Source organism: Periplaneta americana, chromosome 1, assembly GCF_040183065.1.
Source record: "Periplaneta americana isolate PAMFEO1 chromosome 1, P.americana_PAMFEO1_priV1, whole genome shotgun sequence".
Classification (NCBI taxonomy): Eukaryota; Metazoa; Arthropoda; class Insecta; order Blattodea; family Blattidae; genus Periplaneta; species Periplaneta americana.
This window is the reverse complement of record NC_091117.1, coordinates 11,188,641-11,213,218: the sequence shown is the minus strand read 5'-3', so window position 1 is coordinate 11,213,218 and position 24,578 is coordinate 11,188,641. Positions and strand designations below refer to the sequence as shown.

General features: G+C 35.1%; 2 protein-coding genes across 2 annotated transcripts in view; one reads left to right on the top strand and one right to left on the bottom strand.

Annotated features, from left to right (window-relative positions):
* Window positions 1–24,578, top strand: part of CaBP1 (Protein disulfide-isomerase A6 homolog CaBP1) — a 386,104-nt gene that overhangs the window by 268,096 nt on the left and 93,430 nt on the right. The window lies entirely within an intron of this gene.
* Window positions 464–22,765, bottom strand: LOC138705332 (epidermal growth factor-like protein). Its single transcript, XM_069834154.1, has 3 exons — window positions 22,579–22,765; window positions 6,211–6,271; window positions 464–3,569 (listed from the first exon to the last, which is right to left on the bottom strand). The coding sequence occupies exons 1-3, from the start codon at window positions 22,728–22,730 to the stop codon at window positions 2,733–2,735; spliced, it is 1,050 nt and encodes a 349-aa protein (XP_069690255.1). The 5' UTR covers window positions 22,731–22,765; the 3' UTR covers window positions 464–2,732.

Here is a 24,578-nt window from a genome sequence, read left to right as displayed (position 1 = left end):
TTGGTCCACCCATCTTTTGGCTGGTCTTCCAATATTTCTTCTTCCCCGAGGTTTATATTTCCAAAACTTATATGGTATCCTGTCCTCCTGCATCCTTGAAATGTGAGACATCCATGTGTTTCTATATTCTTCTATTTTGTTGTTTAATTCATATATCTCAAGTTCTTCTCTTATTTCTTCGTTTCTTTTATGTTCTATTTTCCTGTAACCTGCTACGCTTCTCAAAAATTGCATCTCATTTGTTTGTAATCTAGAGGCATCTTTCTTTTTCATAACCCATGTTTCTCTTCCATATAGTAAACTGGACACTGACATCACCTTATAAAACTTTAACAATGTATCTTTTCTAGCTTTTGATTTCAGGGTTCTTCTTATTGTTCCATTTATGTAATTAAATTTTTCTATTTTTTCTTTTTGATCATAGTCTCCTTTATAAGATAAGGTAACAGATAAGATAAAAGCATTTGCAGTTCTTTAGTATAGAATATTATTTGGAAGACTTGAGGGAAAAAGACCTTTGAGGAGACGGAGACATAGATGGAAGGGTAATATGAAAATGGATTTGAGGGAAGTGGGATATGATGATAGGGACTGGATTAATCTTGCTCAGGATAGGGACCGATGTCGGGATTATATGAGGGTGGCAATGAACCTCCGGGTTCTCTGAAAGTCATTTGTAAGTAGTACTACTTTATTGAAGAAAGATGTTAGCAGATTAAGGTGCTAAAATCAAATACCTTACTATAATAATACCGGACAGCTAGCAGTTTTACGTGCGAACGACGATGGTGCTGCTACCTACCTGCCGGGATGGAGATACTCGCGAAACAAGCTGTAATCAACTGCAATGTATATTGTTGCTGGGCTAGTTAATAGTTTTATTAATTAGTGCTGTGTTAAAATGTCAGGGTGTATATGTGCTGTTTATAATTGTGACAATTGCAGCATTACAAATTGCTCCAAATCGTACTTTCGATTTCCGACAGTTCATAAAACGTGAGTCAACAACATTCTTTAGTAGGCATAATGCCTTTGTCTTTGTGTTGATAGAAAAAAATACAAATTATTTTTTTTATTTAGACCTAATAAATAAATAGAAGTTAAAATGTATTGGATTTTAAGGTTTTATCAAATTAAGTTTTATTGTTGTCCACATGCCTTTACTAATTATTACAAGCATCAGATTACTATCAATTTTATCTTCGCAGTTGTCAGCAATGCGTATATAAAACATTACTGTAAATTCATTCCTAATATCAGATTGATTTTGTCTCGGTAAACCGAAGAAAAAATATGTAACAATTAATTACGGAAAGTAATATGAAGTATGCAATATTTCTCATAATATGCAGCTTTGATATAAGATAATAATTTTACATTAAATATTATTCAACATTTCTTAAGTGTGTCATATATAATTCCACATTAAATTCTGTGTGATGCATCTTCTCTCACTGTGAAAAGAGAGGGAAAGGAGATATGTCTTACTTCGTCTGTATTGTTATGGCGATGGGGGGATGGAGCGATGCCGTCCATCCATCCAGTGGCGGAAGGGACTAGTTGATACATTCTGTAGCGCAAAATAAAATTACAAAATATCTCTCTTCGTTCTGTGTAGTTCCGTCACTGAGCTTGTCTTTCAAGAAACTGAGTTCCGGCAGCCTGTACAATAACAAGGTTTTGAAAGGAATCCTGAAAATTTACAACCCTCCTATAATCTCCACCCTCATTTGAAGGGACTTGGTTTTATTGCTACTGAGACAAGATAAGCCTTACTAGGTATAGTAACTCACGTTTTAAACAATAGTCCGAATCTTTCTATGTTAATATTTGTATATGTGGACGTAATTCCATCCCACTTCGCTAGATGTCAGGTCCGCGATATTTCGCACTCACGCCAATGCTGCTATTATACAGCTGTCCGGTATTATTATAGTAAGGTATTTGCTAAAACTACAAATGTGTTGAATGTTTTATTAGGCCTACAGAAAATAGGCCTATATACCTGGAGAAAATTTGTGACATTTTATACAACCAAACACCGTCACGGGGGCTTAGGCTAGTACTGGGTGTTCATTTCAAAGTGTGTCATGACGTCACTGTTGATGAGTCAGCGATTTGAAGCGAGTTTCAGCTTTTGTGTCAGAGAAGTTGCCTATTAATCAAGGCGTTCAATCTGAACTTGAGAACGTGTACAGTATAACTTGAAAGTCGTAGCAACAGATGGCGGTCTGTGTGTCCGTTTTATTCAGGAAAAATTACACAAAATGCATACAAATTTCGCCGGGACCAATAAATTGTTCCGAAATAAACAGGATTCCGGATTATTCAGGTTCCGATTTGAACAGGTTTCACTGTATTACTTTTTCTCTGAACAGAAGTGACGCTAAAGATTTAGAATATATACTTATGTCACTTAAAAAAAAAGTCACTTAAATTACTTTGCTTCTGAGTGCCTCAAATTTGATCCGAAGAAATGTGATATTTTAAAATTTCTTTGCAGAACGAAAACTTACATTTGTTCAATTCAGAAGGACATTACATAAATGGCTTTCTAGTAATCCTGCCTACTCAGTAAATGAATTCTTTCATCTTGATCAGATTAATTATAATTTATTATAATTATAATTATAATTAATAATTATTAGTACCGCTATAAATCGAGTATAGACGCTATGAAAAGTATTGATCTTGTATGTTATACAGTGGATATCAAGTTTTGCATTTACCAATCATTGACCGATGTTATTAATAGCATTTCCGATGCTGGAGACAATGTGGCTTATGGTTGGTTTGCACCGATGTCCTCGGAAGGGTTTGGGATCCCTGAAGTAACCGCTGAGGCACTCGCAATGGTTGGGCCTAACGCAGTTTGCATTGCGACAAGTCGGGAAGCAGTGGGGGGCGCACTTCCATTGGTCGCTGCGCTCGTATCCATGGAGACAAGTGCAGGTGTTGGGTGCAGTGCAGGTGGAATTGACGCACGGCATGTCGCAAATGGGTTTGCACGATTCGTCCTCCAGCCTGTACCCGCTGTGACAGACGCACGTGTACGGCCGCACGCAATCTCCGTGTTCGCATTCGAAGCAATACGGCAAGCAGCGTCCAGATTTAGACTTGTAATAGCCTTTGTTACAGACGCAGATGTCCGGCCCAGTACAGTTCCCGTTTGTACAACCCATGCTGCAGTGCGGTTTGCACACGTTTGCGAGCTCAGAAGTCTGGCGATAGCCGTTGAAGCACGTACAGATGCCTGGCGCCGTGCAGTCAGCGTTCTGGCACTCAAGAGAGCAGATCGGGTTGCATACCTTGCCGTCTAGCACGTAGCCGTCTTCGCAGATGCATGTGGAACCTCGGCAAGAACCGTGTGGACATCCACAGGGACATGATACCACACATTCGCCAAGGCTGTTGAGTGTGTAGCCTTCCAGGCACTGGCACACGCCCGGGCTAACGCATACCCCGTTGGGACAGTTGGCCTTACATTTCGGTACACATACGTCGGATTCGTCGCGAATGTAGCCTGGACAGCAGAGTGGCACAGTTTTCTTCTGTTTCTCGTATATCGTCTGCAAACAATGAAACATAGTTAGCAAATTTAGTAATTGTGCTTAGTAATACATAATATTTCATGTAATGAATTAACAAATAATTATTGTAATTGCCCACATCTAACAGCTTCCACAGAAGTCAAATATTTAGGAATTATTATAGACCAGTATTTACGTTGGAATAAACAAATTTATTTCATGTGTACAAGTATAAGCAAGACATTTTATGAATTCATTATACTTCGAAATTGTATCACTAAGGAGGCATTGAGAATAATGTTTTTAGCTTCAGTACAATCATTAATACAATATGGTATAATAAATTGGGGTAGAGTAGCATCATCTGTACTTAATCCATTAATTTTATTACACAGAAGATTAATAAAAATTTGTCTGGCCAAAAATATGGATTGCCCAACAAATTTAATTTATACAGATTTTAAGGTATTAACTATTGAAGAAATTTATAAATATAGTTTACTAACTTACTACCACAGAAATTAAATAAAACATAAATCTAATCGACATGAATATCGTAGGCTACTCGAAGACAAAAGTCTACTTTTCCATTAATTGAGCCTAAATGTCATACAAGTGCAGCTCTTAAACATGGTGCTAGTTTCGGCCCAAAATTAAAACCATTTTCCAAATTTGAAATATTTTAAAAAAGAAATTCATAAATTTATTTATGATATATAATATTAACAAATCTTTGTTTTTTTTTTTACCTTTCATTCCTGTCGACTATATTCATGTTTTTATTGAATATCACTGGCTTCTGTCTGATTGTCAGTTTATATTAAATGTGTTTTTTCTCTCTTTTTCTCTTCCTTATTTTTTTGCTCTCGTGTGTTAGCTATTTATTGGTTTAAATTAAGTTACTTACTGTATTTAGTAAACTGTTCTTGTAAATTTTACATTATATTATTGGCTAAGACCACATCGTACACGAGCCTGGCTCTTACGGTAGTGGCTAGAAACACTTTTGTTTTATAATTTTAATTTGTACTCGCTAGCTAGTTAAATGAAATAAAAAAAAAATAAATTCATTATAGAAAATATACCTGGAGAGAATTTGGACATTTTATACAACCAGAAGCCGTCACGGGGGCTTAGGCTAGTATTACACTCTCAGAGATATAGGCCTATGTCAAAGACATTTTATTAAATATATAGGGTGGAAGTGAAAAACTCTGTAGATTTTCAGAGAAAATTAGTCATTTTGCATGCAACAAAAACGTGTAATACTATGTTGGTGGAAAGTTCATAGTTTTCTCAGAAAGGATATTTTTTCTCAAATGTTTAACACTCACTTATTCGTTAATTATTGCGAGTAGGATCATGATTTTTGTCCACATCGATAGAAAATCTAATCTATACTAATAATAAATCTGTAGCCGAAATTTTTCTGGTAATTTTCGATTTTCCAAAAATAATTGGTCCTAACATATGTAATTAATCACCCTGAAACCGAAAATCGCATTTTTGAAATTTTTGTTTGTATGTCTGTCTGTATGTTTGTTACCTTTTCACGCGATAATGGCTGAACCGATTTATATGAAAATTGGAATATAAATTAAGTTCGTTGTAACTTAGATTTTAGGCTATATGGCATTCAAAATACTTTATTTAAAAGGTGGGATTATAAGGGGGCCCGAATTAAATAAATCGAAATATCTCGCTTATTATTGATTTTTGTAAAAAATGTTACATAACAAAAGTTTCTTTAAAAATGATTTCCGATAAGTTTTATTCTTTACAAAACTTTAATAGGACTGATATTTAATGAGATAAATGAGTTTTAAAATTAAAATAACTCCATCTAAGACGGTGCAATGAATTAACAACAAATGACTTCGTCTATAAGGGGCCTTGGACAACAACAATCGAAAAAGGGGCCTTGGACATCAACAATCGAAAGCTATTAAACATAGCCTACAGACAATGTTTCTGTGTTTGTATGAAGTAATATCAGAAGCTAAATTAACCGATTTGTATAATTAATTATTATTTCACCATTGGAAAGTGTAGTTTCTCTAGATGGACATAATGCTATAATGTTATTACAGTAACGTCTGAGTAAATCGAGGACAGGTAAGATTAAAATAGCTTCTTATGCACAGAAAATTTGATAGGCTATTTTGTACATTCGTTTTCTGTATTTCTTAAAATAATATTTATGTACACTCGTTTTAATCGCAGAGAATTAACGAACAGCGAGAGTGTATTGATTTAGTACGCAGTAATAGTACGTTAGCTTAGCAATCCATTATTTTATAATTCAAATTTTAACTATGCTCAATTGAATCGTGTTAAAATACATAATATATATATATATATATATATATATATATATATATATATATATATATATATATGCAATAAATGCAATGCAAAAAAATTGGGTAATGAGCGAAGCAGATTATCTTGCGCTGTTGTAAAAGTTGTTCCCTGGATCAAACGTCCTATTTTAATTATGTAATTACTTTATATTTATTTCTAACAGGTGCAGCGGAGCGCACGGGTACGGCTAGTATAAAATAATAAATTTGTCTCTCTGGAAAATTAAACAAATTATTAAAACCTTGAAGACTGCACAAGGCTAAACCTTGATATTTATTCTAATGATAATTGTAATCTATCATAACTAGATACGTACCACGTTGATCTTCGATCCGTAGGGTCCGTCTCTAAGGACCCAGCGCACTGGAACATCGTACCTGCATCAAGGCAATACAAATTAGACGAAACACTTTATGTTCGGTAGAGAGCTGCAAATAATATCGTGATACACAATAGATGAATTATGATTATCCTTAATTTACCAAATTATTTAAAGAAAATTGTAGCCACCGGCGTGGCTCAGTCGGTTAAGGCGCTTGTCTGCCGGTCTGAAGTTGCGTTCGGGCGCGGGTTCGATGCCCGCTTGGGCTGATTACCTGGTCGGGTTTTTCCAAGGTTTTCACCAGCCGTAAGGTGAATGCCAGGTAATCTATGGCGAATCCTCGGCTACATCTCGCCAAATACCATCTCGCTATCACCAATCTCATCGACGCTAAATAATCTAGTAGTTTATACAGCGTCGTTAAATAACTAACTAAAAAAAAATTGTAGTTTTAAATAGCCATAAGGTTCTTCAAAATATAAGTTTGCTTGAAATAATCGGTGTCACGGTGAAGACAGTTTCTCATTATAAGTATGTTCTAAACATTTCAGAACAATGTGGTTCTTTTGTTGTCCTGCCGACACATTTCTATCTAGGCCTATTGTGATTTTTCTCGAACTATCATTCAGATCCCTATACACAGAGGAAAAAATTAAAATATAGGCCTATCATTTTTGATACCGGTACTGTTGTACAGGAAGACCCATATTTATATCCAACTTTTCATTGCACTTTAGTAGCGTAAGCAGGCAGGTTAAGTGACCCATTCCACCGCTGAACTATACAGTGTTCCATACTATTTGAAGCACAAATGAAGTTTTAATTTTATTTTCAGTGCGGTCTACATCATGTGAATTTAATCAAACTATTTCGTTTATATGACGTCATTCCATTTTCGACCAATGAAGTGTAATGAAATTTTGAATTCCAACCAATCACAGACTTTGCGATAATTTCTGCAGCTAGATTTATCGCTATCAATTTATCGCATGGTCGTTCTTTTGTTTAGTCGTTGTCGCCAACTGTTTCCCCGTAAATTGATGAACATGAATACATTAAGATGCAACTACACGGTTAAACTTTTCTTTCAACTTTAAAGCAATGAATGCAAGATTGATATTTAATATTAATTAATATATTTACGCAGTGAAGACGACGTTCAAAACGGCCCAATCTTCATGCATCTTAATTGAACGTACCTTTTAAACTTGATTTTTTCAATATTCTTCCTAGATTGAACGCATACGCGATTGGAATATTGAACTGTCTAGATGCAGTTTTAGTTCCGTTACACACTACAGCGAGAATGCGTTTGTCGAGCTATAAAAAATGCTTTCGTGTAGCACTGATTGTAACGGTCGAAATAAGACACAGCTGACATTGGTCCTGCTCCCACAGGTAACATAATCTATAAGTAGCCTATAAAATTTGTATTTTGTGAAAGAAATGAAACAATTAATAGAAAGTCAGATGTTCAAATTTATGTAACATCATCGCATATCAAACTCATAGACCTTGCATAGTAATAATATCTTTGATCAAACTGCCTTTCGTATAGAGTAATAAAATTCGTGTTTTAATTAGGCCTATCTATACAGAGATGGCTTCACTGTGTAGCAACATGTCTCGCTGTGAATACATAGGCTAAGCATATATAGAATACATAGCTGTCCCCACTGTTACTGTTAAATTTAATTATGATTTCAGCAGATAATGAAAATGTATTTGTTATAATAATAAAAGAAAAGTGCAGTACATGTAATTAACATTGTTAAACCTGATTTCGCGTTTCGCAATTGGCATTACTGAGTAATAACATCGAATTTCTTTATTGCAATAATCGATATTCATCTAAGAGTATTTCAACTTCACAATGTCTGAATAGGTTAAGTATTCGTTAATATACAATTATTAACATTTTGTGATCGAATTTTAGGGATATATTATTTAAATTTTTATTTCATTCACGAAATAGTCCTAATAAATGTCACTCGAGGTCTGAGATTTCCCAGATAAATCCACTCGCTTCGCTCGTGGATTTATCGGCAGATCTCAGACCTCTCGTGACATTACTACAGAAAATTTACTGCAAAATGTTTTGTATAAAAGAAATAGATCTTGAAGCAGTAACCATGGCGACAAAACTGTGTCTGTATGATCGTACCCGCATTTCTGCTCGAATGAAGGTGTGGAAGTCTCTAATTTTGGTGCAGAAATGGTGAAGCGGTAATTTGAGAGCGTGTGGTCGGGTGCGAAATGAAATGTTTGTGAGGTCAGTACAGGACCTTCAGCCACATCATTATGCAAAATGTGCAGCAAATGCTGGTGCTTACGTTGAATTTTAAATAATCCTAATGACTGTTCCGTTCTAATTTGACCTTCTCATCTAATGCCACTTACCTATACTAATAATAAATCTGTAGCCGAAATTTTTCTGGTAATTTTAGATTTTCCAAAAATAATTGGTCCTAACATATATAATTAACCGCCCTGAAACCGAAAATCGCTTTTTTGAAATTTTTGTTTGTATGTCTGTCTGTATGTTTGTTACCTTTTCACGCGATAATGGATGAACCGATTTCGATGAAAATTGGAATATAAATTAAGTTTGTTGTAACTTATATTATAGGCTATATGACATTCAAAATACATTATTTAAAAGAGGGGTTATAAGGGGACCTGAATTAAATAAATCGAAATATCTCACTTATTATTGATTTTTGTGAAATATGTTACATAACAAACGTTTCTTTAAAAATGATTTCTGATAAGTTTTATTCTCTGAAAAATTTTGATAGGACTGATATTTAATGAGATAAATGAGTTTTAAAATTAAAATAACTGCCATCTAAGGCGGTGTATTGAAATAAAAAACAAATGACTTCGTCTATAAGGGGCCTTGGACATAACAATCGAAAGCTATGAAACATAGCCTACAGACAATGTTTCTGTGTTTGTATGAAGTTAAATTAACCGATTTGTATAATTAATTATTATTTCATCATTGGAAAGTGTAGTTTCTCTGGCTGGACATAATGCTATAATGTTATTACAGTAACTTCTGAGTGAATCGAGGACAGGTAAGATTAAAATAGCTTCTTATGCACAGAAAACTTGATAGGCTATTCTGTATATTCATTTCCTGTATTTCTTAAAATAATGTTTATGAACATATTCATTTTTATCTCAGAGAATTAACGAACAACGAGTGTGTATTGATTTAGTATGCAGTAATAGTACGTTAGCTTAGCAATCCATTATTTTATAATTCAAATTTTAACTATGCTCAATTGAATCGTGTTAAAATACATATGCAATAAATGCAATGCAAAAAAATTGGGTAATGAGCCAAGCAGATTATGTTGCGCTGTTGTAAAAGTTGTTCCTCCTGAGATTCAAGAGCTCCCACAACAAATTAAAAACTTTCTAATTCGAGTACATCCGTTATCAACACACTTTTTCATAATATAATATAATATAAACATAATAATAAATCTATAGCCAAAATTTTTCTGTTAATTTTCGCTTTTCCAAAAATAATTGGTAATACAATTAAGAAACATGTTAAAGGAATTGTCATTGCACCAAATGAGTGGTCTCTGGATCAAAATGATCGCATTTTAATATTTTAAACACAATTTAAATTAAGTAACATATTAAACGATTTATCCTTCTATCAAACACGAATGTTCCCTGGATCAAATGTCCTAGTTTAATTATGTAATTACTTTATATTTATTTCTAACGGGTGCAGCGGAGCGCACGGGTACGGCTAGTGTGTAATAAATGGATTGAAAAGTTAGATGTAAATATGGGTCTCCTGGTATTTTGATTAAATATGCACTTTCTCTCCCATTTGAAGTATCGTAGAATCTATATGGACAAAAAGAAGGTGAGAATATCCCTTAAATATTGTTATTGTTATTTATCCGTCTGTATGTGAATAATGCCAATCTTATATTAACTCTCTGTAGTTACGCATGTCTTGTGTATGCGTCTGTTTTGCATCCATTTCAAAGCGCAACTAAATAATTATATTGCGAACTCCAGCATGGATTACAAAATAAACTTTTCCAAATAGAATATGTATATAGGTACAATGCATGCAGATTCTTTTGTCTATAGGAATGGACTCGTTCACATTCCTGAGTTTGTCGGATATGACGTGAGCATTTCCGCGACAACTAAAGTCGAATGACGTCATTATGATTTCTGTTCCACCAAATCGTTTCATGTTTTGTTAAAGTTGGTCAAATAAAGATGTTATACGTCAGAAGACGTTACACGTTACTCATTGTCATTTTGCATCATGTTATACAGGGTGAGTTAAATGTTAATTTCAAAATGTAAAATAAATTACACTTACTATATTTTGTTAGTACATTTTAGCGAAATTGCGTTCCTAGAAATAATACAAGTTGGGTAAAATAAACGGGCGATTTTAATTTTGTTGTTAGTAGAACATGAATTATTTTAGTAGGCTTAGATTCATTGTGATTGTTTTGCCTGATTGTTACAATTTATTTTTATTTTTTTACTTGGTCATTTAACGACGCTGTATTAACTTCTAGGTTATTTAGCGTCAATTTCAAGAAGTAGTGGTTACATGCAAATGACATACTATATTCTATATTTTCATGTATTTTCATCCACACCTCCACACCCTCTTACCTAGCATCTCGTCTTGTTTACCTTTCACTACCTCGAACCCGGAACATTTACCTTCTCTCTATTCCTCTGCACAGAACATCCTTCTACCCATCATCTTTCAGCATATCTATTCCACGCCTCTGGAACTCCCTCCCTGACCACGTCAGAGACTGTCGGACAATGTCAAAATTCAAATTTAAAATAAAAAATCACATTCTAGTTCATGGAATTGCTTGTTGAACACCTGTCAGGTTGCGCAACTTCGGCTTAACCCATGACATATAGTAAATATTGTAACTATGCTGTTGAAAAATTGACAATTAATATGTAATGTATTTATTATTATTATTATTATTATTATTATTATTATTATTGTTATTATTATCATCATCATCATCAGTCGTCACTATCATCATTGCTATCTCTGTTTTTCTTTCTTTTTTTTTCTTGTATTAGGCCCATGAGAGCTCTATAGTGTTCTTTTGATCCTGTTGACCCTATACAGGGCTTTAATTTAATTTGTATTATTTTAACCAGTGTCTATATTTCTTTTTTGTATTTATATGTGCTATCTCGTGGAATGGAAGAGAAGGCCTTATGGCCTTAATCCTGTCAGATTAAATAAATAAATAAATAAATAAATAAATAAATAAATAAATAAATAAATAAATAAATAAATAAATAAATAAATAAATAAATAAATAAATAAATAAATAAATAAATAAATAAATAAATAAATAAATAAGTAAATAAATAAATAAATAAAACCTAATCTAATACATTATCTAAAGTTTCATTTCACTATTTAAAAATCTACCCTTCCTTTGGCCGACCCTGTAGTTTTCTCTATGCGCACGGGAAGTAATCGAGTTTGACTATGAAGTTAGAGTAGCGTTTACTCTTTTGTTTTTGTTCTGTTTTTGTTTTTCTTTGCATTATACATTTTGTTTGTGTATTATATTTACTTTAGTTGGTATTCTATTCCGTTGTAGTTAAGTTCCGGGAATTATACTAGTTTTATTTTTATTTATCACGAGTGTTGGTTTGCACGATTACGTGATACCGGAATTACAGAATCATGACACTGAAAACCTTATCTTTACGCAAGACGGCACCCACTTCACATCCACCAACCAATAACAGAACTATTGAGGAATCACGTCATATGCCTGGCTTCTACGATTAGCAGATGTAAACCTGTCCATTTCTGGCTATAGATTCATCACAGAGTTTTTCTTTGTCCCCTCTCTGATATTGAATAATTGAAGTGATCAGTTACTCAAACTATTCAACTTACAGGATGAATTTACGATATTGGCCAATAACGTTTCAGAACTGCCATAAAATCAACCAATCACAGTTGTGTTTCTTGATAAGACGTTTTGTGAGGAAGCGTTTTATCAGATGACACGCCTGGTACAATACTTCAGTGTCAAACACAGAAAATCAAGAAATGTCAACAAAATTTAATTTAAAAAATTGCGTTTTCAATAAATGTAAGTTCAAGTAGTAAATAAATGTCTGTAAAACCTTTCCTGTTTTTATTCTGTTAATGTAACATTTCAGCTTATCTTACGTTTGAGGTTAAGTATTGTTGTTTCGTATTTCCGCTGTGAGTAGTTGGCAATAGTATTTAGTAAGCCGTGATAGATAGCATTTGTTTTTTAAATTAATTACAAGGAAACATAATAATGTATTATTGCTGTGTTTTATAATAATTACTATCATTTACGTAAGTTATTCTGTTTTGTAAGTTATTTAATTTTATTCGTTGAATAATCTTATTAAATTGTACTCGTGGTTTCATCTTATTAGCATTATTTCAGAAATTATCAATAAGGTGAATCAGCACTCGTACGATTACTACAGATAATATAGAAATTTCAGTAAGAATTCTTTCTGATTCTGTACAAAGCGTGGAAAAGGAACTAGGCCTACTTGTATTAAAAATTGAGCATAAAATGGCTGTCATATTTGTATGTAAGGCCAAAAATTATAATTTCTATTTTATTTTATTGTGCAATGTTTAAAGCAAGAAACTAGTTCGATTAATTACAATGTGTCTTAGTGAAACTTACAGCAGAGTCCGTATATGCCAGTTTCTATCTGTTGCTTTTCCAATTCACGGCGGGCTAAAGCAGGGAGATGCACTATCACCTTTACTTTTTAACTTCGCTCTCCCTTCGGAAGTCGCGTACCTGTTTGTGACGTTAGTAGTCGCATGGGGGTGCCTGACTTCCCCAGTTAATTCTTCCCTATTTATTCAATAATTATTGTCGTTTTGGTTGGAGATATTCTTTACAATTCTTTAAAATGCCTAATTTTATTACAGTATCGTGATTATTGTTTATATAATGTGCAAACGACAGAGAATTTTATTTTTTTTAAGAACACAATGTGAATATGAAATATTTCAACACCAAATCCATTTTTATCCCATAAGTCTTTCAGATTTTGTTGCCCTGACCTGTAGCATCCCGCCAATATTAGAAGACCAATCACAGTTTTCATTTCATTCTCATTTGTTCTCTCCGCGTCTCTTTCTCTTGAAAACTTTCCTGAAATATTGTCTACTAGCCGTACCCGTGCGCACCACTGCACCTGTTAGAAATAAATATAAAGTAATTACATAATTAAAATAGGACGTTTGATCCAGGGAACAACTTTTACAACAGCGCAAGATAATCTGCTTCGCTCATTACCCAATTTTTTTTTTTCCATTGCATTTATTGCATATATATTTTATGTATTTTAACACGATTCAATTGAGCATAGTTAAAATTTGAATTATAAAATAATGGATTGCTAAGCTAACGTACTATTACTGCATACTAAATCAATACACTCTCGTTGTTCGTTAATTCTCTGAGATTAAAATGAATGTACATAAGTATTATTTTAAGAAATACAGAAAACAAATGTACAAAATAGCCTATTAAATTTTCTGTGCATAAGAAGCTATTTTAATCTTACCTGTCCTCGATTTACTCAGACGTTACTGTAATAACATTATAGCATTATGTCCATCTAGAGAAACTACACTTTCCAATGGTGAAATAATAATTAATTATACAAATCGGTTAATTTAGGTTCTGATATTACTTCATACAAACACAGAAACATTGTCTGTAGGCTATGTTTAATAGCTTTCGATTGTTGATGCCCAAGGCCCCTGTTTCGATTGTTGTTGTCCAAGGCCCCTTATAGACAAAGTCATTTGTTCTTAATTCATTGCACCGTCTTAGATGGAGTTATTTTAATTTTAAAACTCATTTATCTCATTAAATATCAGTCCTATCAAAATTTTGTAAAGAGTAAAACTTATCGGAAATCATTTTCAAAGAAACGTTTGTTATGTAACATTTTTCACAAAAATCAATAATAAGCGAGATATTTCGATTTATTTAATTCAGGCCCCCTTATAACCCCCCTTTTAAATAATGTATTTTGAATGCCATATAGCCTATAATCTAAGTTACAACGAACTTAATTTATATTCCAATTTTCATATAAATCGGCTCAGCCATTATCGCGTGAAAAGGTAACAAACATACAGACAGACATACAAACAAAAATTTCAAAAATGCGATTTTCGGTTTCAGGGTGGTTAATTATATATGTTAGGACCAATTATTTTTGGAAAATCGAAAATTACCAGAAAAATTTCGGCTACAGATTTATTATTATTATAGATGTAAATGTTTGTGCAAGAAGTTATATGTCTTATCATTATATCATCGATAAACAATGAAAAACACTCAAGAGGCGACTTAGAGTTTTTAGCAGCTGTTTTCACACCGGGAAGATGAGTGATGATATTTTCCTTGTCCTAACATTTCGTGGAGGATGACATTTGATCCATTTGGTTTCTTTATTTTTTCCAATGTAAAAGTCATTCGAGATTTCTGAAGTCACAGATACTTCACAATCTTCATTATCGCCTCTTTCACCGTCACTAACGCCAGCATCATCTGTTTCACTTTCACTATTATGATTGAGTTCCTCACAATTATCAGGTTCGCCAGAATCGGATTCACCAATATTTTCGCTATCAGTGTCTACCTCTACCAGCAATTTACGAATTCTAATGACTTCTGACTCATAACTACACATTTTAGCACTATTACAGAACAATAGGAATACAGTACGAAAGGACGCTGTCACTCGTAAAACAACAGGTCACAACTGAACCCTTACATTCACAGAGACTTACGCTTGCGATCGCGTGGGGATTCCAGGAGTCCCCATTTCAGTGCCTTTAACGGTACAACGGATTTAGTTTTCTTGAAAGAAAGGTCAATGTGCTATTGAAAGGTACACAGGATGACAGACGCATAGGATTGATATATTTCTTTTAACAATTCTTGGAAGTCGTCTGGGGATTCCTAAACACCCCACGCGACTACTTAAGGGCTAGAATATGTCATTAGGAAAGTTCAGGATAACACAGAGGCAGTGGCGGCTGGTGGTCAAAATAATGAGTGTGCTACAATTTCTATATCGGCCTACTGTATACACTTATATGTATTTATCTTAATTTGAGACTCGCCTAGTGACGAAATATGAAATCCATACGACGTTCCTTCCTACTGCAGAACCTGTCAATTACCCTGGTGTTAAACCCTTCAACTTGGACATCATACTCTTTTCTATTGACAGTGTTACTTCACAGAATGGATCCTGTGAATTGTTGGAGGCTATGTATCGTAACAATTGAACAGCTCTATCTATATTCCGGAGGGCAGGTGTTCCGTATAGAACTCAAAGTTGTGTCCTTAACACTCTTTTGTTCAGTACAGTATAGCTGTTGACAGCAACTTCAAGTTCGCATTCAGGAAAATTAGGCTATCCAAAAATTGCCAAAAAATTTGCTGTTTAACAATTTTGTTACATCTAGATAGCTTAAAGACTGGAAATGGTGAGTAGTTTTTTGAATTATACGGTCGCATACTTCCTTGGCTTCAGTTTTCTGGGATTCCATTCTCCGTCGCTTGCTGACTAATTCAGGAGGAACCTCAAAAACCAGGTAGACGGCAGCAGCAGTCGGACACTTGAATTACCAAATAGGCCTACATTGTAAATAGTTCCGAGTTCTTCCACAAACAAGCATTCTCTCGTTACGCTTTACTTTTGCATTCTCCAAGCTGTATTGTGCTGAAGCTGACTACAGCACTTCCCCGCGTAAAAATAGCCAATCAGGGCAGTGATTTCAGCTTCGCACATGCGCATTAATTGTCTACATTCTCATGTAGAGTTTAGAGTAGCACATTGAACCCCCTGAGGCACCAAAGAGCTAAGAGCGAAGACTAAACACTCTCTAACGCGTCATGAACATAACCACGGAAAATTGTCAAATGGCAGATCAGATACTATGGTGGTATTACAAATACATTATTTGAGCAAAAATTATCATTGTGCTGTAGCACTGTAGCACATAAGGACGAGCCGCCCCTGCACAGAGGGTCGATTGCAGAAACAATATTTAGACAATGTTTAAGGTTAAACAACGCCTAAGTATGGCTGCCACGTTGTGAAGACGATGTTTAATAGTAGACGATGTCTAAAACCGATGTTTAGCAGTCGATGTTTAAACGCCGTCTAGAACACTGTTTAACCTCAATCTCACACAAGAAACGAGTGTATCAGTGTAAATTCAATGGAGCACGTTAATTATATTGGTGTGTTGAGACGGTTCCGGAGATATTTATTTCTACTTCGACGGCCTCCTCTACGTCGCAATCTTTTGCTTGATCGTAGTAATCCTTTTGAGACATATAGACCCGATTGTATAAACCATTTAATCTTAGATCAGAGGTTAAATTGATTCCTTGTTTCAGCAGAACTTTGAATTTTGTGTTGTATAAAGTCTAATTTGAGATTAATTTGTCTCAAACTAAAGTCAACTTTGACTGAAGAAATTTCTCCGATTAAGTTAGATGATCCAAGTTCAGTTATTTCTTTTCTGTTTGATGTATACGAGTGACAGATTGTGCAAATAGAATATCCATTATTATTAATATTAATAGATATGTTAGCTACATTTATATATATATATATATATATATATATATATATATATATATATATATATATTTCTTTCAATTTCTTGTCTTAATACACAAACATTCTTATATTTTATAAGGCTCTATCGTGTTCAGCAGTATCAAATAACATAACCTATAATTATATTATGTTCATAACAACCATTAATTATTAATGGATATGATAGGTACATTCATAAATTTTCAATTAACTGTATTACTAAACGAAAATTGTCGTTTTATAAAGCTTTATTATGTTTAGCAGTATCAAACACCATAACATGATAACAACTCGGAGAACAGTCAACCTTCTTCTTATTGTCCGCCATTATTTACATTGAAAAAAAAAAACAGTGTCTCCAACAGAGTGTAATACGGAAAGTCGCCAAAAAGTAGTTGTAAAGTCGCTAGATTTCTCATTATCAACAAAGAAAGATTAAATTTTGTCACTATGTGGTGCTAAAAAGGTCACTAAATCCCTATTTAAGCAATATAAAAGTTAAAAGAAATTGTTGTTGAAAAAGAGTTAAAATCGCTAGATTGGCATCACTGAACAAACCTGTATAACATGGTCCGCGCATCACGTATTTCACCTGTTTATGTGATGTTGCCAAATCCTTTTACGTGAACTTAGATTGCATTTGAACCAAGGTAATTTGATCGCAGAAAGGTTTTATACAATAGAAGAAGTGTCTGAACTCGGTTTACTTTTCGTTCTTCGATCAAAGTTGATCTTTAGTCAGGGAGTTTTATACAATTGGGTCATAGAGAAGCAAAATTTAAAGCAAACTTTCGCTTTCTGTTATTTTCCTCCACGCCGCCTTCTTCTTCTCCAAAGTTTCACTGTTGTGGGACTTATTTTCTACACCATCGTAATTTCTTACAATGTCCGACAACACTGTCTTTTCTTCCTTTGAAAAGTTCGAAACACGTTTCACCATTATGCCTGTTGTGAATCAGCTGATATCCATTTGGCGCCCGCGTTAATGAAACGTTTCCATTGGTTCCGCCATTGTTGATCGGCAAAGAATCTAAATGCAAGATATTCCATACTTATCCTTCCCAGCTAAAACTGTAACTAAAACGGTATCTTACTAAACACCGGCTGAACATTGTTTAAGCAACGGAAATTCGTACGTAACTTAGATGTTGTTTAGTTAAACACTGTCTAAGACTTAAAATCGGTCATCGTTTGTGCAATCGGCCCAGAGAGTTTGGAATTGAACGGGTTACATCAGCTTCTTGTCTATGCGGATGACGTGAATATGTTAGGAGAAAATCCACAAACGATTAGGGAAAACGCGGAAATTCTACTTCAAGCAAGTAAAGAGATAGGGTTGGAAGTAAATCCCGAAAAGACTAAGTATATGATTATGTCTCGTGACCAGAATATTGTACGAAATGGAAATATAAAAATTGGAGATTTAACCTTCGAAGAGGTGGAAAAATTCAGATATCTTGGAGCAACAGCAACAAATATAAATGACACTCGGGAGGAAATTAAACGCAGAATAAATATGGGAAATGCCTGTTATTATTCGGTTGAGAAGCTTTTGTCACCTAGTCTGCTGTCAAAAAATCTGAAAGTTAGAATTTATAAAACAGTTATATTACCGGTTGTTCTGTATGGCTGTGAATCTTGGACTCCCACTATGAGAGAGGAACAGAGATTGAGGGTTTTTGAGAATAAGGTTCTTAGGAAAATATTTGGGGCTAAGAGGGATGAAGTTACAGGAGAATGGAGAAAGTTACACAACGCAGAGCTGCACGCATTGTATCCTTCACCTGACATAACTAGGAACATAAAATCCAGACGTTTGAGATGGGCAGGACATGTAGCACGTATGGGCGAATCCAGAAATGCATAGAGTGTTAGTTGGGAGGCCAGAGGGGAAAAGACCTTTGGGGAGGCCGAGACGTAGATGGGAAGATAATATTAAAATGGATTTGAGGGAAGTGGGATATGATGGTAGGGACTGGATTAATCTTGCTCAGGATAGGGACCAATGGCGGGCTTATGTGAGGGCGGCAATGAATCTCCGGGTTCCTTAAAAGCCAGTAAGTAAGTAAGTAAGTAAGTAAGTAAGTATGTATGTTTAAAGTTCTGGTTTGTCAAAATTTAATCTTAAAATTCCATCAAAAATTTTTCCTAAATAATTACATTAAATGCCATGTTACCACGCCAGTCTTCTTTATAATCTTAAATTTTGCCCTTCATTTTCCGAAAATGGCCAAAAATTATATTCTTTATTTTATTCTCTCATGTTTAAAGTTTATGCTGTCAAAATTATATCTTGAAATTCCATGAGAAAGTTCCCAAAAAATAATTATTAAATACAATGGTACCATGCCGCTCTTATTCATAATATATTTCAAACTTTACGCATAATTTTCCGAAAATTAAATAAAATAAAAGTACTCATAACTCAGAAACTAACTAATGGATTTTTCTGGAATTTTGTACACTTTCACAACGTTATATGTGCTTTATTTCATTTTTACGCAAAACTTCATAACTGATATGTTTTTTCAATCAGCACAAAATTTATTGTCGCTGAAAAAGATAAATTTTGGAAAGTTATTTTTTATAAAATCATGTAAGCTACCCAATTGTCATAGAAAATAATCCTGAAAAGCAATTACTTGACTACATGTGAAGTAGAAGTGTACGGTAGTGGCAAAAAAACCGGACCGAACCTTGTAACTGATTTCATACCACGATAGACTGGTAACTAAGACTTTCGTGGTTCGAATCCTGCCTGGGAAGGAAACTTTTTTTGTTCCTTATTCAAATTTATTCCAAATACTTTTCGATTGCAGCGATATTTTACTACTTAATTAACTTATTATTCCCAGAACATGAATTTTACTTACTTACTTACTTACTTACTTACAAATGGCTTTTAAGGAACCCGAAGGTTCATTGCCGCCCTCACATAAGCCCGCCAGCGGTCCCTATCCTGTGCAAGATTAATCCAGTCTCTATCATCATACCCCACCTCCCTCAAATCCATTTTAATATTATCCTCCCATCTACGTCTCGGCCTCCCTAAAGGTCTTTTTCCCTCCGGTCTCCCAACTAACACTCTATATGCATTTCTGGATTCGCCCATACGTGCTACATGCCCTGCCCATCTCAAACGTCTGGATTTAATGTTCATAATTATGTCAGGTGAAGAATACAATGCGTGCAGTTCTGTGTTGTGTAACTTTCTCCATTCTCCTGTAACTTCATCCCGCTTAGCCCCAAATATTTTCCTAAGCACCTTATTCTCAAACACCCTGAACCTATGTTCCTCTCTCAGAGTGAGAGTCCAAGTTTCACACCCATACAGAAGAACCGGTAATATAACTGTTTTATAAATTCTAACTTTCAGATTTTTGGACAGCAGACTGGATGATAAGAGCTTCTCAACCGAATAATAACACGCATTTCCCATATTTATTCTGCGTTTAATTTCCTCCCGAGTGTCATTTATATTTGTTACTGTTGCTCCAAGATATTTGAATTTTTCCACCTCTTCGAAGGATAAATCTCCAATTTTTATATTTCCATTTCGTACAATATTCTGGTCACGTGACATAATCATATACTTTGTCTTTTCGGGATTTACTTCCAAACCGATCGCTCTACTTGCTTCAAGTAAAATTTCCGTGTTTTCCCTAATCGTTTGTGTATTTTCTCCTAACATATTCACGTCATCCGCATAGACAAGAAGCTGATGTAACCCGTTCAATTCCAAACCCTGCCCGTTATCCTGAACTTTCCTAATGGCATATTCAAGCGCGAAGTTAAAAAGTAAAGGTGATAGTGCATCTCCCTGCTTTAGCCCGCAGTGAATTGGAAAAGCATCAGATAGAAACTGACCTATACGGACTCTGCTGTATGTTTCACTGAGACACATTTTAATTAATCGAACTAGTTTCTTGGGAATACCAAATTCAATAAGAATATCATATAATACTTCCCTCTTAACCGAGTCATATGCCTTTTTGAAATCTATGAATAACTGATGTACTGTACCCTTATACTCCCATTTTTTCTCCATTATCTGTCGAATACAAAAAATCTGATCAATACTCGATCTATTACGCCGAAAACCACACTGATGATCCCCAATAATTTCATCTACGTACGGAGTTAATCTTCTCAAAAGAATATTGGACAAAATTTTATACGACGTCAACAAAAGTGATATTCCTCGAAAGTTACCACAGTTGGTTTTGTCCCCCTTTTTAAAAATAGGTACAATTATGGACTCCTTCCATTGTTCTGGTACAATTTCCTTTTCCCAAATAGCAAGTACAAGTTTATAAATTTCGCTATATAATGCACTTCCACCCTCTTGTATTAATTCTGCTGGAATTTGATCGATACCTGGAGACTTGTACTTTTTCAGATTCTCTATCGCAATTTCGACTTCAGAAAGTGTGGGTTCGGGTATAAATGGTTCAGCAGTTTGTATTTCAATTTCGTCCCGATCATTTCTATTTGACCTATGTACATTTAGTAATTGCGCAAAATAGCTTTTCCATCTGTTTAGGATTGATGGAGAGTCTGCAAGCAAGTAACCATTCTCATCCTTGATCACGTTTACCCTTGGCTGATATCCGTTCTTAAATTCCTTTATACCCTTATATAAATCTCGAATGTTTTTATTCTTACTATTTGTTTCTACCTCATTCAGTTTTTCCTTCAAGTAACCTCTCTTTTTATTCCTAAGTGTACGACTTGCTTCCCGTCTTTCATTGAAATAATTATCTCTCTTCTCCTCAACTGGATCCTGTAAGAATTTCAATTTTGCCTGTTTCCTTCTTTCTACTACAATGCAACAATCTTCATCAAACCACGGTTTCTTTTTCTTAGTTTCATAATAACCTATGCTCTGCTCAGCTGCAATTTTGATACTATCTCTGATATTTTCCCACACGCTATTAACATCTAATTCTTTCTCAACTTCGTCGGAACTTTCTAAAGTGGCAAACCTATTCGAAATTTCGACCTGATAATTTTGCTTAGCTTCCTCGTCCTTTAAAGGATCGATCCGGTTTTTTTTGCGACTACTGTACAAAATTGCATTAGTGATTGGTTTTTGTAAAAACGGTACATGAGTAAAATTTTAAGCCACTCTTGTCCAAAAATATTTGTTCAATTTTCATGAAAATTACTATACATGTTTCACATGTTGTTATACGCTTGATACACACATTTCACAACTCTGACACATTTTAAGCAATGTATTACACTTTCATTGACATATCCCCTTAAAGAATGCACACGAGAAAAAATGAGAATTACAAAAAGTGAACAAGATTGCATACTTTGTAGTTCATTTTTCTCAAACAGTTTACTTTATTCTCATTACTGTGGTATTTTTTTAGTAGGTTATTTTACGACGCGTTATCAACATCTTTGATTATTTAGCGTCTGAATGAAATGAAAGTCCAGGGTCCAGCACCGAAAGTTATCCAGCATTTGCTCATATTGGGTTGAGGCAAAACCCCGGAAAAAGCCTCAACTAGGTAACTTGCCCCGACCGGGAATCGAACACGGGCCACCTGGTTTCGCGGTCAGACACGCTGACCGTTACTCCACAAGTGTGGACCTGTGGTCTTAGATAACTATCTTGAAACCCCACTACCCAGTGGCGAACCCTAAAAAGATACGTACTCAACTTGTGTTGTGCCGCACATGAACAGGAGGTTGGCGAGACCTCTGGAAGTCTGCTGTACTCGATTGGAGACAACAGGACAGTCCTCAGGCGCTCCTTTCACCAGGGACGCCACGAGTGTCACCAGCAACAGCACCAGATGCGAACCCATGGCCAATTCGTCGCGTTATGAACCCCAGAACGCTTTCCAGGCCCTGATATACTTAATCTTGCTCGTTCCGGAAATATTTTTGTTTGTTGTTGGGAATTGATAGAAAAAAGTGACAGTCAATTCCATGGCAACCATTTAATTAGGAGTGTGCATAGAGATTATAGCTGGTGTTTGTTTTTATCTGGAAGAAATATTAAACCAGAGTCTAGTACTGGGTGTTCAGTTCAAAATGTGTCATGGCTCGCTGTATGCCGTCATGTGGCTAGCCGATGAGCCTAGAGAATTCAATCTTCCTAAACTTCCGCAGAGGTGTATAACTTATGAGGTAGAGAAGTTGCCTAACAAGTACGGCGTTCATTCTGCAGAGTACCTACTGATACGTACGGTAACGCCGGTAGTGGCAGGAATGTGAACTGTTTGGAAACACGTACTGTCGGGATATGTGGAGAGGGTTAAGACGATTACTTACGTATTTGTTGACATTAACTTCGACGGTCAACATGGACACGGAGCATTTGATTTGTGTTGTGGAATGTTACCGTACGCAACCGATGATAACAAATACCCTGCGTACGACTTGCCGGCGCAAAACACAATTCGAAAGAGGTTATGGTAGCACACAGACCGTACAGACCGCCATCTGTTGCTACGACGTTCAAGTTATACCGTACACGTTCTCAAGTACAGATTGAAGAACGCCTTAAATAATAGGCAACTTCTCTAACATATAAGCTGAAACTCGCTTCAAATCAGTGACCCAACAACAGTGACGTCATGACACACTTTGAAATGAACACCCAGTATATACAGTCACGAAGCTCAATGCGTAGTAAATATGCATCCATATATAATTGCTAACCACTAGGATCGCTACTATTGTCTCATTACAGACAATGGGAAATAGTACCTGCACAGTCTATTGCTCCTAGTGACCTCATAAGCTCAAGATTCGTGACTGTATATACTTACTTACTTACTGGCTTTTAAGGAATCCGAAGGTTCATTGCCGCCCTCACAAAGCCCGCCATTGGTCCCTATCCTGAGCAAGATTAATCCAGTCTCTACCATCATATCCCACTTCCCTCAAATCCATTTTAATATTATTTCCCATCTACGTCTCGGCCTCCCCAAAGGTATTTTTCCCTCCGGCCTCCCAACTAACACTCTATATGCATTTCTGAATTCGCCCATACGTGCTACATGCCCTGCCATCTCAAACGTCGAGATTTAATGTTCGTAATGATGTCAGCTGAAGAATACAATGCGTGCAGTTCTGTGTTGTGTAACTTTCTCCATTCTCCTGTAACTTCATCCCTCTTAGCCGCAAATATTTTCCTAAGCACCTTATTCTCAAACACCCTTAACCTATGTTCCTCTCTCAAAGTGAGAGTCCAAGTTTTACAACCATATAAAACAACCGGTAATATAACTGTTTTATAAATTCTAACTTTCAAATTTTTGACAACGGACTGGGTGATAAAAGATTCTCAACCGAATAATAACAGGCATTTCCCACATTTATTCTGTGTTTAATTTTCTCCCGAGTATCATTTATATTTGTTACTCTTGCTCCCAGGTATTTCTATTTTTCCACCTCTTCAAAGGATAAATTTCCAATTTTTATATTTCCATTTCGTACAATATTCTCGTCACGAGACACAATCATATACTTTGTCTTTTCGGGATTTACTTCCAAACCTATCGCTTTACTTGCTTCAAGTAAAACTCCCGTATTTTCTCTAATCGTTTGTGGATTTTCTCCTAATATATTCACGTCATCCGCATAGACAAGCAGCTGATGTAAACCGTTCAATTCCAAACCCTCTCTGTTATCCTGGACCTTCCTAA